The 13,591-nt window shown below is 39.4% G+C and overlaps 2 protein-coding genes across 7 annotated transcripts in view; one reads left to right on the top strand and one right to left on the bottom strand.

Annotated features, from left to right (window-relative positions):
* wdr53 (WD repeat domain 53) overlaps window positions 1-3,023 on the top strand; it is a 9,612-nt gene extending 6,589 nt beyond the window's left edge. For all 5 annotated transcript variants that reach the window (XM_007905396.2, XM_007905339.2, XM_007905288.2 and 2 more), the window contains one exon: window positions 314-3,023. In XM_007905396.2, coding sequence (XP_007903587.2) covers window positions 314-943 — 630 coding nt within the window. In that variant the 3' untranslated portion in view covers window positions 944-3,023. The remainder of the gene's footprint in view (window positions 1-313) is intronic.
* A 529-nt stretch (window positions 3,024-3,552) lies between these two features.
* On the bottom strand, window positions 3,553-12,678 carry LOC103186427 (presenilins-associated rhomboid-like protein, mitochondrial). 2 transcript variants are annotated; one of them, XM_007905484.2, is made up of 10 exons: window positions 12,576-12,678; window positions 11,128-11,350; window positions 10,207-10,347; window positions 9,807-9,933; window positions 9,021-9,116; window positions 8,203-8,352; window positions 7,691-7,761; window positions 6,518-6,619; window positions 5,716-5,813; window positions 3,553-4,629 (listed from the first exon to the last, which is right to left on the bottom strand). In XM_007905484.2, the coding sequence occupies exons 1-10, from the start codon at window positions 12,641-12,643 to the stop codon at window positions 4,515-4,517; spliced, it is 1,191 nt and encodes a 396-aa protein (XP_007903675.2). In that variant the 5' UTR covers window positions 12,644-12,678; the 3' UTR covers window positions 3,553-4,514. The 2 variants fall into 2 exon arrangements, with proteins under 2 accessions (XP_007903675.2, XP_007903733.2); XM_007905542.2 differs by having other exon boundaries at window positions 9,807-9,855.
* Between the last annotated feature and the right edge of the window lie 913 nt (window positions 12,679-13,591).

The following is a 13,591-nucleotide window of genomic DNA, read 5'->3' as shown; positions in this document are numbered from 1 at the left end:
ATCACTAATAAAAGCTCTCGAGTTCTTTTTGAAAACCTCAATGATTGCAAGAACTGAGGGAAATGAGAAGACTTCTTTTTGGTAAACTTGATGGAAAGGAATTTTTATTTAATTGAATCAATTGAATCAAGTGGGTGATTCAGTGAAAGACTGAATGATTTTGATATTTATTTCATAATTTCCTGATTTCGCAATTGATTATGTGAGTGCAATAACTTATTAAGAGTTCTTATTGCTGAGCATGAACAATGGTTAACTTGTTCTTCAATTAGTGCTTTCCAGAATGATTTATCCTCGTGTTTTCGTTTTGAAGGTGATGCTATGGAATTTGCAAAAAACTCGCCCGGTTTGGACTGTGAACTTTCAAGAACTGACCGAAGAGGAGGAGGAGGAAGAAGAGATGCAACAGCAAGCTGGATGTCAGCTTTTCAATCCACCACTTGTCCACTTCACATCGGTTGCCAGCTGCGGCAATGTTTTTGCTTGCGGGGCTGAAGATGGCAAGATACGAATATTCAGAATAACCGGAACAAGGTTTGAACTGGAGCATGGGTTCAGTGGGCATAGTCTGGGCACTTCTCAAGTCCATTTTCTAAACTTATCACATCCCTACTGGCTGTTGTCTGGAGGGAATGATGGGAAAGTTGCACTGTGGGATGTTGGCGAGAGAATCCTGAAGGACAACAGAAGCCCTTCAAAGACCACTCCGAGAAAAAAAACAAAGGCTTCCTCTCCTGCTAAGAAAGGCCTGGCAACTAAAGAATGTAACCTTAGTGCACAAACCTGCAAGGAAAATAAAAGCAATCATCCCTTAGCAAAACTCAGTATTGACCATGGAGCGAAGGTGAACTGGCTTTCCTCTGCGGAAATAAAGGGTCGTAAGACAATACTGGTTGCTGACCATACTGGTTGTATATCACTTTATCCCTTAACAAACCTATAGATACATAGATAATTATATATCTTTTTGGGGAACTGCAACATGAACTAAACATTTACTTCAGTTCATACTCTGAAGAATTGCTTCAGAAGCACAAACATAAGTACATAGATTTGTGCTTAAACAGTTAACATTCATGCAGCATGACTGGATTGTTTGCATCCAGAAAGGCGGTAAAAAAAATGCTCTAGATGCACTAATTTTGTTTTTGAATAACTCTATGCTTTCTATTTGTTTAGTGATAGTTTTCCATAGCAGTACATTGGAGCAGTACAAGTGGGTATAAGGGAACAGACCACTGCCATGTATTTGGTTTCAGAGAAGCTATGTTTTGGTTTTGCTTTATGAAATAAATGTTATTTTGTGGGTGATATCTGCATGCATTTTGACCATTGACAAACATCATTCAGAATATTCAGTATATTTTTACCAACACACGGAAAAGCCAATAAACTTTAATATTGTGAACGTTCAATTTGCAACATAATAGACCTATTAACCATCAGTACCCTATGCAGTTTGTAACAACAGAATCTTATATAATACAGAATTTAACTGCTGCTGGGTGTTATCACACCACTCAAAAGAATCTAGTATAGAAATTTCATCTCAGCACTGTTATGCTTTACCTGATAAGCATGTGCTATTTTGTGCAATTCCTGTCAGGTTTGGTGACTAGAATCAACAATTAGGTTGGTTGTCATGCTGTTAAATATGATATTCAATGTTAAATACAGAATAAAAAGGACTTATTGTCACTGTGATGGATCACATAGAACTGCTGTGCTTTTATTGGATCTTTAGTGACTACAGTAGTTCACTGGTTAGTAGTTGATTGATTGATAGCAGCACGTGGTGAGCAAGGTCAAAGAATTTCAGAAATGTAGTCTTGATGGCTTAGCTGGTACCATAGTCTAGGATATAAACAGCCATTGTAAGCAACAACAACCTGCATTTATATAGCACCTTTTCACACGGAACAGGGTCTCAGAGCACTTAAAGTGGAAGGTCCTAATTTGATGCCTTCAATGTGCTGAATTTGCTGATCTTTCTCAGGACAGTGGGGGTGCTAAGGTTCCTCCTGCGACTAAGGCTCACACATGAACATTCAGCAGAAAGTAGTTGTTTGGATTTAAGAATCGATACTGACTATTCCTAGCCAAAGCATCAAGCTTTGGACAGATATTGAGGCCAGATTCCAGCTCATTTTCTATGAACAGATAAATTCCATTTTTCTCTAAATTTTTCCCTTGGATTTGACAGATCTTACAAAGTGACAGAAATGGTTATGTCAGAAAATTACAAGGAGACAACCTAACCATTATATCTAAATTTGTCGAAAATACTGCACTTCATATAAATGAGACCATTTTAGTTTGAAAATTTTAAATACCCTTTTACTGAGCCAGTGTTTATTCTTGAGAATATGTAAAAAAATAAACACTTTATTTAATACACAGCAATAATGAAATCCCAAATTCACGAGTTTATTATGAGAAACAATACCCTAAAACAAATTACACTATAAACCAGAACTGGGTCCTCAGATGTAACTAAATACAAAATACTGCAGATGCTGGAAATCTGAAATCAAAAACAGAAGTCGCTGGGAATTCTCAGCAGGTCAGGCAGCATCTATGGAGAAAGGAAAGTGAGTCAACGTTTTGGTCCACAACGAAGGGTTATTGACCAGATATGTCTTTGTTGCATTTTTACAAGATAGAATTGAAAAGTTCAGTTGCACTGAATATTTCTGTTCTGGCTCAGGAAAGGCTCCATTTAGGGCTGGTTTGGATTTTGTTATCATAGTGGCTGACCATATACTGCACTTTGCATGGGTGCACCTCCTGTGAATTCAATAAAGTATAACAGAAAAAGACTTAAAATAATTATGATCCAACATTCTTATTGTTCCAGTTTAGACTATTTACTGACTTAACATTTATCACACGACATTACAGTTGCCTGCTTTGATTGTTATGTTTTGCTGACCAAACAAAAATGACCTGATCTCTGGGCATTATTACTTATAACTCAAACATAGCCATGTGCAAAGCTCAACTTCTCCTTTTGCTCATTATAAACAACGATAACAACAACAAGATTACATTTGTATAGCGCCTTTCACGTCAGGAAGACGTCCCAAGATGCTGATACCAAACCCACCTGCACTAATGATATTAGTTGTGCAAACCTAATACAGTTGGTGCATGAATAGCTTGACAGACCTCTAGGCTCAGCTTTCAGCTTTTGTTACGTTGTTCACAATGCAAAATAATAGTTCCAGAGTATTAAACCATTCTCATTTCCCCAGTATCTCCTGTGGGTGTGACAAGTGTGGAGGTAATCCTACACATTAATATGATTTTAATATACTGAATTTACATGCTGTGGAAATATGAGAGAACCTTCTTTGTACTGAACAGAAAATGGAAATCCAAAACCTGGAAGCTCATCAATTTTTATATTGTTCATTCATATTTCAGATAGACAAGCATTACTGGGCTTATGACTCAGTGACATAACCTTCACAGGATACACGGGTAGCTTAAAAGCACCATTTGCAAAATAAACAAAAAAATTAGTTAGCAATAAGAATTGAGGCCAGAGCATTACTTTCATTGAGATCTTTAGTGAGACAAGTGTTGAAATTATAAAAGTAATTAGAGCTCACATACATCATTACCTACAGCTATGACATTCACATAAATTGAGTAATGAACAGTGTTTTTTTTTAAATCAGATATCGTGATCCACCAGAGCTAACATTTCTGTTTAAAGTGCAATATGAAAGGTGTGTAGAGCAATGGAGCACCAACACACTGCCACGGAGTACTAACCATTTTTTTCCCCCCATCATGCCACACTGAGTTATTGCTTCCCTGCTGTTATTGTATAAAAGCATTACCACAGTCCAGACTCCAGTCTGGTTATGTGGGAATTAGCCATGACTATCAGCTATAGTCTTGGTCTCGATTTAAGACAGTGACGATGGATTATTAAAACAGAATGATTAAACCTAGTAATATCCAAGATCTGTGAAAGGTGAGTACCTGTCTAGCAAAATACCAATCCCGTTGTTCAGAACTTTTTCAAAATGGTTGCTTTGGTTCTTTGTTGGTCATCCCCAATAACTGTGTGTTACTGTAACCTTTTACAAAGGGCTATTGTGCTAACAAGGCTAGAGGGCAAAACCAGAAACGGAAATTAATCTTGTTCTCAAAGATCAGTTTGTTTTCTTCTCAATTGCAGTTTGTTTTTAAAACAATGAACTCAATTTTATTTTTTTGTCAAGTCCCATTTCTTGGTAAATTCTTGCAGAAATCTTTTCAAAATATTCATCATTTTCTCTCACTAAATCCTTTTAGTATTTTAAATACACACGCGGTCAAATGATACAAGAGGTTGTTACGCACTTTGGGATTCCTGCACAAGACGCCGCGCCACTTGCTTCAAGCACCCGAGTCATTTGGGGGCCTGGCTTTACTGCTTGCCACGGTCGAGTGGTGCTTTCTCCTGTGCCACTTCCAAAATCATACAGGATTTTAAAAAATAGGAAAGTTCAATGTCTCGCCTAGGCAGGGCCATTACCACCACTCCCACGACTCTTAGTCCTCATTTCATGCCACACCTTCACAAGGGGCTCTCTGTTTTTCCAAATCATTTCATGGCCGTACACAATGTACCATCTGAAAGAGCGGGGGGGGGGGGGGAGGGGGGGAGAAAGAGAAAAAAAAAACTTATTAAATGAGTCAGAAGGCTGGTCCCCACGACTGAGGAAGTTATTCAAATAATTTACACAATGTACCATTATTCTGTACAAAGGCTTCTCTTATCAAAGGGAAATTCAGCTTGAACTCAAAATGTTTTTTTTTCTAAGTTAATGGATTTTAATAAATGCATGCAAATTGTGCGACAAGGTGGGCCTAATTTAATGAAACAGGACCTTTGGGAATTTTTAAGGTCAAGGACATACGCATTTTTCCACCCAGCATCAAGCTCTCCCAGATCAAATACAGAACATGCTCCCATAATACTGCTCCATCAAGTACTCATGGGTAAGGTGAAGCACAGACTAAACCTCCCTCTAAACTCCCCTCAACAAATCCCTCCTTCCAAATACGCCATTTCCAATTCTCACATGAGATATTATTATGGTTGTGTCAATTCTGGACAGTGTTGTGAAATAGATCTCTGCCTTTCAAAAACCTGGGATCAGATTAGCATATTACTTATAGGACCTGTGCAAATATGCATGAGTGTGAAAACAAAAAAACTGAAGATATAGAGTGACTATGTCCTAAGATCAAGATGCAATTCGCACAATGATAGGTTAATACAAATAATCTTTTTAATACTCTTTTTATAAAAAGTTAGGCTACTCTAGCAAGCAAGGCACAAATCTCGATTTATTCAATATATACTTGCATTTAGCTATGTGTAGGATTGAACAGTCAGTGATTCTCTGAGTTAATTTGGAGAAGTAATAACACAAAGAGAGAGGGGAGGGGACGACAATATCTTTTGAAACAGAAGCTGCTAAACATTAATTCTTATACAATCAAAACAGTTGCATAACCTGTAAGTTGTAAGATTTCAACGTTTAGGGATTGAAGTCCCTAAGTCCCTACTCCAAGAATTCTGCATTTTCTAAGCCTGAATAGCAGCCTATTGCTGTCACCACAGCAGGTAGAATGCTGACGCTGAAACCCACCCGACTATTGGGCTTTTCTACAGTTATAAAACAAAAAGGACCAGAATAATCCTCTACTCACATTCCAAAGAGCGCACCACCCAAATGAGCAGCATGGTCGAAAAACTTCCAGCCCAGAATCAGGCCTGTTGTATCCAAGGCAACAATTGCTTTCAGGGCCTGTAACAGATAGAACCAGTCAAAAATACTGCAAAGAATTCCTACCAGCTGCTTTGGCTGCTGGAGGTGCTGCAGCAAAGGAGGCATTCTAATTTATTTCCCTAAGGATTCTACAAGATCAAACATCGTTATGATGCAATTTTCCCTCCCCACCCAGAGGTTCAAATCTTGATAACAGAGCACACTGGCAGCAAAGGACCTCAAGTTGAATTCCTACAAGCATAAACATACTCCTTCTGATGCTAATCCTTCTGACATATACAGTAGGGTGTTGTTTTACAACAAAAAATAGGTTTATTCAGTATAGCATGTCGAACGTAGGTTTATTTTAAACAAATTGAAGGCTCCCAGGATAGTTCTGATAAATTTGCGATCAGATTTTATTTCACAGACTATTACAGGGAAATACCCCATACCCTTAAGCAGTCTGACACCAACAGTATTTAATACATACATTTAAACAGATCTGAAGAAAGATAAAATACTATATTTGATACAGTGCCTTATCGCGTCGTTGAGACTTTTCACAGAATATACTGTAAAGTGGTTGACTGATTGAAACTAGAAATAATCTTTTACTTTCAGAACAGGTTGTGCGAGGAAGTTTTACCTTCTTCAATGGTCACTTCACACAATTATTCATGGAAGCAGAACCTAATGTTTCTTCTCCCTTCCCAACATTAGGAATATAACTTAACACTTACGCTGCCTGCTGTGAAAGTGAACATGGGCAGAAAAATAATGGCTAGTTTTGCTTCAGGCATCTTGGTGCACACTGCAGCTAGGACACTCATTATCGCCCCTGACTGGAGTGGGAGGAAATAAAACAAAACTGTATGTTACAGAAAGATATTAAGAAAAACAGATATTTTGTATAAATTTAGCTAACAAGGCAAGATGCAGTTAGTCTGATAAACTTGGTGGCCACGAAAAGTAAAACAGATCTGTGTGCTAAAGAAGCAAGTTAGCTTGAAGCATGCTTTAAGAACCCTTGCTCCATATTTGTGAAAGAGCAAGCCCAGAGCTTTTCAACAACCTGATACACCATTCAAGAAGCCTGCTTGCAGATGTGCTATATGCATGAAAACCAATAGCCTGAGGAGGGTTTGCTTCAGAACTCCACTGAAGGAAATTATGGTTGGTTCCGATTTGAACTTCTTCCCACAAGGGATTGAAATCTGGCACACAATACCATTAAAAAATCACCACATAGGGCATTCAAGACATCCAGCTGGTTGTCATAACTGGTTAATTCAAATAAAGTAGCTATCGTCCAAATACCTTCTGACTGTATCTTTCTCTCTCTAACCATTTAAGTTATTATTCACATGCAACCTTCAATCTGTCTCTTAGAATGTCTTCCATTATTTTAACATGCTTGTTCAAGGTAGGTTAACTTTGTCTCTCTTTATAAATACATGGTTAGTATTCTGAATTGTCATTCTGAGTTCTCAGGAAGGAGTGCTTTATGGTGCTTCCCTGATAATAGTCAACAGTCCACAAACTTTTGTCCTATTTCGCTTCAGCATGTAGGACATACACCAGGATCAGGGTATATAGTCGTCTTAAGTCTCTCCAGTTTACCCAGTACCTTGCCAAATTTACTTAAAATCAAATATGATACTGAATGTACTACAGAAACTGAGGGTCAACATATTATCTTCTTCAATGAATGGGTCTGTAAAATATCATTAATGTTGCAAGTCTCATGACTAATTCCATAAAAATAATGCAATCTGCATAATGTAAGCACAAATTACAGGAAGATTCATTCCTTGCGATATTGAACAGATCATTCAATAATGTATATAATAGGTCACTGCACAGTTATAACAGCCTCCACCATTTTTTAAATCCAATTGGAATAATACACTTACAGCTCCAAGTGAGGGTCCAAACCTCCCCGAGGCAGTTTTGCAGACATAGCTGACAAACGTAGAGATAACGCCTAGAGAAAACAAGAAGCAAGATCATGGTAATGTATGAAATCAGTATATAGAGACTAACATTGAGGAATACATTGATCAATTCTTTGAGCGACACAGTAAAGACCAGCTCCAGCATTTGGATTGAGTCAATAGTCGGTGCAAACATAACAGATTAAAAAATAATGTATTTAAAACAGTTTCAAGCAGACTATACACTTCCAACCAACTTGCAAAGATTGTTTTGTACGAATATGGGCTGAGCGAGCTGCGACTGCATCACATATTGCAAATTTTTTTTTAATTTAAGAACAATTAAATTTAAATATTTCAATTGCAATAAAATGGCAGCTCCTAAACATCTGCTATTGATTCAACCAAAAGCAAAATACTGTTATATTTGCATGAGAGGTTTATTCAAGAGGCAATATCACAAACTCTGTAGAATCCCAGAAATGCTTTACCTGCTGAAAAGTAGACAGCCATGAATTGTTCCTGCCCAAGTAGTGAAACAATGCTGGAGGAGAAACTCCAGAGTACGTACATGTTTGCACCCATGTGAAAGAGAGAAAAGTGGCTGAACGTTGACAGGATCATCGGTAAACACAAAGTCTCTAAATAAAACAGTAAAAGCCACGAATGAAAAAGATTATTTTGAACATTCCCCACCACACCAAATGAACAATTTGCATTTGTATAGCGTCCTTCATGCAGGATTGTGTCTTCCAGTGCTGTATTGGAGCCAATCAGTCACAAACACTGAGGTGGCAGTAAGGCACAGCACCTGGCTCTGCCACTGACCAGAAGAGAAGTTTTCCAGCATTTATGGGTTGGGGTCAGCATGCTTCTTGGACAATGATCAAAAGTGGAAAATGATTATTGACACGTGATGATCTACAGCTAATTCAACTGCAGGAGCGTCATAGTTGAGCACAATCCTGTCCTCACTTGAAGTTCACACACCTTCATCTTCCAACAGGGGTCTGGATAGCGATCATGAGCATGAATCTTGGCTGATTTTCTTCTCTGTAACCCAAGGGTGTTGAGGCCTAATTATAGGACAGCAATTGCTATCCCTAACTGAGTCCAAACTGAGATCCCAAACTGGAACCCTCTGTTTACAAGAGCAAGTACTGCAATAGTTGGTGCCTCTGCCCATTCAGAGGAGCAGAAAATAAGTGTTTTTCAAAACCATAATAGGAGGTCAACAGACATACAATTCAAGTCAAATAATCTCTCAGATCAGGACAACACTAACGATAAAATGATAAATAATACTTACTGGAAGCAGGATTGGAAGTGAAGTATTTCATCATGATTCGCTGCATTGAAGGTATTCTCCATAAACAAAACACCAAAACATTGGCTGCTATAATCCCTGCGCAATAAAAAGGAACAATCACAGATTCAAGGTTAATTACTTCCCACATACCGAGACACATACAAAATATGGCATTCAGACATCCATTTGTAAACACACACTGGAACATAAAATTGTAGCATTATACTAGAATGAATGGACATGCACCATATACTACTGCTGCAACCAGTTGATGTGACAACTGCAATGTGAATGCTAGTTCAGAATTGTACATTTTAATATATAACTAGTGGCTGCTCCTGCAGATATGATGGTTGAACTGGGCATATATCATCTGCAGTTATTATTGGTCACTTCAAATCAAGAGGTGAAAGTACAACAAGTCAGAGTTTTAGTTTGTTCATTAACACATCTATAAATTGTAATACAGAGATTCAAACACACACACAAGCTCAAATCTGAATAAAAATCTATACATTTAGAAATGGAAATTTTTAAAAATTATAAACTCAGAACCATATACTATAGTTTCAGTATTAATTGGAGAATTTCTGTATGGCACAGCACCACCCTGTGGCAATTAATCACACTCTACACAAAACAGAACTCAGTGTGCCTTTTCACCACCAACAGCATCAATGGTAAGTAGCTGTCTTCTGAGATAAAGAGCTATCTCCCTATATTCAGTGTTCCTTGTTCGTGTTCTCTTCGCTTTCCCCACAAACTCCTGTGAACATGAACACAAACCTGTAACGCTCCTTTGGCCATCAGTCAAACTGTTCCACCACTGGTTCACCTGAAACAGAACAACAATTGCCTGTTTTTGGATATCTGATAGCTCACCCCACCATCTATGCCAGTATTCTGCAGAGTTCTGCAAGACAGAAAGACACATAAACTACAGGGGAGACAGGCTCTCTGAGAAGTGGGACCATTTCCATTATCCTTCAGCCTTCTATGGGAGTTCACAACAAAAAATATCTACACTAATTAAAAAATATCTACACTAATTAAAACATCCAGGCAAGAATCATGCATTAGTTTGTAACATTTACCAAAGGAGACAGAATAAAACTAGCCTGTACGCAAGTCTTTCAATGTCAAAGGGATCCAACCAACTGATCTACAGAGCTCTATTGCTCTTTACCTGCTTCCTGACATCTCCTGCTTTCGGTGGGCGATGTTTTTCAAACCAATCAATCTGCAGGTCATCATAGTAGCTTTGAACTCTGGATTTAAGGGATTCATACTGCCAGATTGCTGCAGCCCCAAACGTAGACCCTGTGAACTGCAAGAGATAACCATAAATAAAACAAACTAAAATAACTAAAATCTCCATTTACCATATTGTATGTACAATAACTAGAAATAACTGGATAGAATCAAAAAGCTTAAAGTGCCTTTCTTCTAATTCAATCTCAGAAGAAAATATTAAACACAATACAAGGTATTATTTAAACCTCCATGATAGCAATAGTTCCATTTCTGATTAATGCAACAAAATTTAAGCAAGATAATTTATTCTTCCTTGTAAAGTATGAGATGGATGGGCAGACTACACCAAAAGTTGTTAATTAACACCTTTAGACAGCATTTGTCTAAATGCCTGGTTGAGAAGGGACTGAAACCTATAAATCAAAAGAGGTGATTGAACACAATACAGGACACAGTAGTTCTATCGTCTTAAGCTGTGTTGACTTAAAAATCAAGGCCAAAGCTTCTTCTGTCATGCTCCCAAAATCACCACCTAAAATGTATCAGTTTAAGTAGAAGTACAGAAACGTAACACCCCGCACCACTTATGGGGTACTGAAATTCTGACACTGCTTGGAAATAACCAGGTATGTGGGTCCAATCAAAATTCAGGTGTCATCCTGGCCCAATTAGTAGCACTCTTGCCTTTGAGTCAGAAGGTTATGAGGTCAAGCCCACAGTTGGAACTTTGTGCCCAATCTATGCTGATACTCCAAAGAAGTGCTAGATTTAATGATGCAATGAAAGCTTAAGAATTTCATTGGAATAACATTTTGGTTAGAAAGAAATGTTATAATTGTCTCATGTAACTTACCCCTACGGTGAACAGAAAAGGCTTGAAGAGCTTTCTAAATGATCGTGCTGATGATTTGGATAAGATGGGCTCTTCTAGTGGGGGGGATAAACTGCTCTTAGTTGTTCGATTCCCAACCATGGGCGAGTCTTTACATGATATTTCTTCTATCTCCTTTTTCCGTGGTTCATTCTTCTTAGGTGCTCTCCTAAACCCACATCTCTGTTCAGTATACAAGGATAACCTGAAAGAAAGCAGTTAATTTACCCAGCAACTTCCACAGTTCAGAAAACAGACATTAAATGTTTGAAGAAACTGCCTTACTTATAGATCACTAACCAAACAAGTACAGAACTTCAGTAACTTTTAAAAAGGTCAGGTAACACAAGACCTTTAACTATGCATCAAATAAATACAATTTGCTGTATTTAATGGCACACAACTAGCATTGAATAGTTTAGCAAAGATAAATTTCATAGTAGTACTGAATGGCATTTTCAGAGTCTGCCTGTGCTTTTTGTTTCAATGATGTTCATGATGTTAAAAATATTATATTTTGGAATTTAAGTTAAATGTTAAGCCTTAGCATTATCATTTGAGACTTAGCAATAGTCTGCATACTTTTTTGATGACTAGGAATTGTGCAGTGGGGTAATGTTTCATGCAAATTTGTATATTTGAGCAAAAATACACACGATCATTATAGACATTTTCAGGTACAATATTATGTATAACTTTTTTTTAAATGGTGACGCCCACCAAGTGAACAGTGTTAACTTAAGTGGCCCTTGTGTTTGACCCCCCCTGGTTTAGAGGCTGTGCAATTGGGGAAGGCCATAGCCTGGAAGACAGTACCACTATCACAGTGGAAAAATAACAACAACAATCCTTAGAGCACCTTTCGTATCTGGAGGACATCTCAAAGTGCTTCACAGGTTTGCTACGAATTGCAGTAGCTGCACGTTGTACGCACTCGTGCAGTCAATTTGCAACACAGGGATTTTTCATCAAGCGAACAACTTAATTTGATGCGGGAGATGGTCGGGAAGAAAACTCCCTTCCCTTTGCGCTCAGCGACATTAGCGCTCTTTTAACGTCCAACCTGACCGGGGCAGACAGGACCGCCCCTTAATAATAATAATAATAATAATAATAATAATAATCCTTGCAATTGACACAGCCTCTTAACACATCATCCAAAGGATGGGCACCTCTCTCCGCCGACAATACAGCAACAGCGCCCCCACCACTGAGCTGGAGCGTCGACCTAAGATGATGAGTAATAAAGTCCCCCCGTCCCAGAGTGGGGCTCGAACCCACAAACCTTCTCAACCTCAGAGCGAGAGGGGGGGTCAGCAACTGGGAGCCAACGACAACCCTCCCCACCCCACCTCACCCCCCCCCACACACACACACACTGCTCCTGGGCCGCACAGGGTCATGGCGCCCAACCCCTGCCCAGCACCTGCCTGTGTCCCCGCAGCCCGAACCCCAACAGCTGTCGGCAGCCCCTGTACACGCAGCTCCCGTACGCCATTTTTTTTTAAACCCCTCACCCCTCACCCCCTCACCCGCGCAAGTACTTCCGGGGCAGACCGCACGTCAACAACGTCACGGTCACGCAACCCGACAACCAATAGGGGCGAAGGGCAGCGTCTGACTGTCACACACACGCACACACACACACACAGGTCCATGTGTGAGTGTGTAACATGTCTGTCAGTGTCTCTCACACACACACACACACAGGTCCATGTGAGTGTGTAACATGTCTGTCAGTGTCTCTCTCACACACAGGTCCATGTGAGTGTGTAACATGTCTGTCAGTGTCTCTCACACACACACACACAGGTCCATGTGTGAGTGTGTAACATGTCTGTCAGTGTCTCTCTCACACACAGACACACACACACACACAGGTCCATGTGAGTGTAACATGTCTCAGTGTTTCTCACACACACACAGGTCTATGTGAGTGTGTAACATGTCTATCAGTATCTCTCTCACACACACACACAGGTCCATGTGAGTGTGTAACATGTCTGTCAGTCTCTCACACCCACACAGGTCCATGTGAGTGTGTAACATGTCTGTCAGTGTCTCACACACACGCACACACACATAGGTCTATGTGAGTGTAAAATGTCTGTCAGTGTCTCTCACACACACAGGTCCATGTGAGTGTGTAACACGTCTGTCAGTGTCTCACACACACACACACACACACACACAGGTCCATGTGAGTAACATGTCTGTCAATGTCTCACACACACACCCACACAGGTCCATGTGAGTGTAACATGTCTATCAGTGTCACACACACACAGCTCCATGTGAGTGTGTGACCTGTCTGTCAGTGTCACACCCACACACACACACAGCTCCATCTGTATGTAACCTGTCAAGAGTATCTTAAAGTGCACAGGTTTTAAGTGCATCAGGTGTAATAATCTCCAGCACTGTCGCACGGGGGAAATTTCTTTCG

The sequence above is a fragment of the Callorhinchus milii genome, unplaced genomic scaffold (genome assembly GCF_018977255.1).
Source record: "Callorhinchus milii isolate IMCB2004 unplaced genomic scaffold, IMCB_Cmil_1.0 Scaffold11, whole genome shotgun sequence".
Lineage (NCBI taxonomy): Eukaryota > Metazoa > Chordata > Chondrichthyes > Chimaeriformes > Callorhinchidae > Callorhinchus > Callorhinchus milii.
The sequence above is the reverse complement of the archived record's forward strand: the minus strand, read 5'-3'. Positions and strand labels throughout refer to the sequence as shown.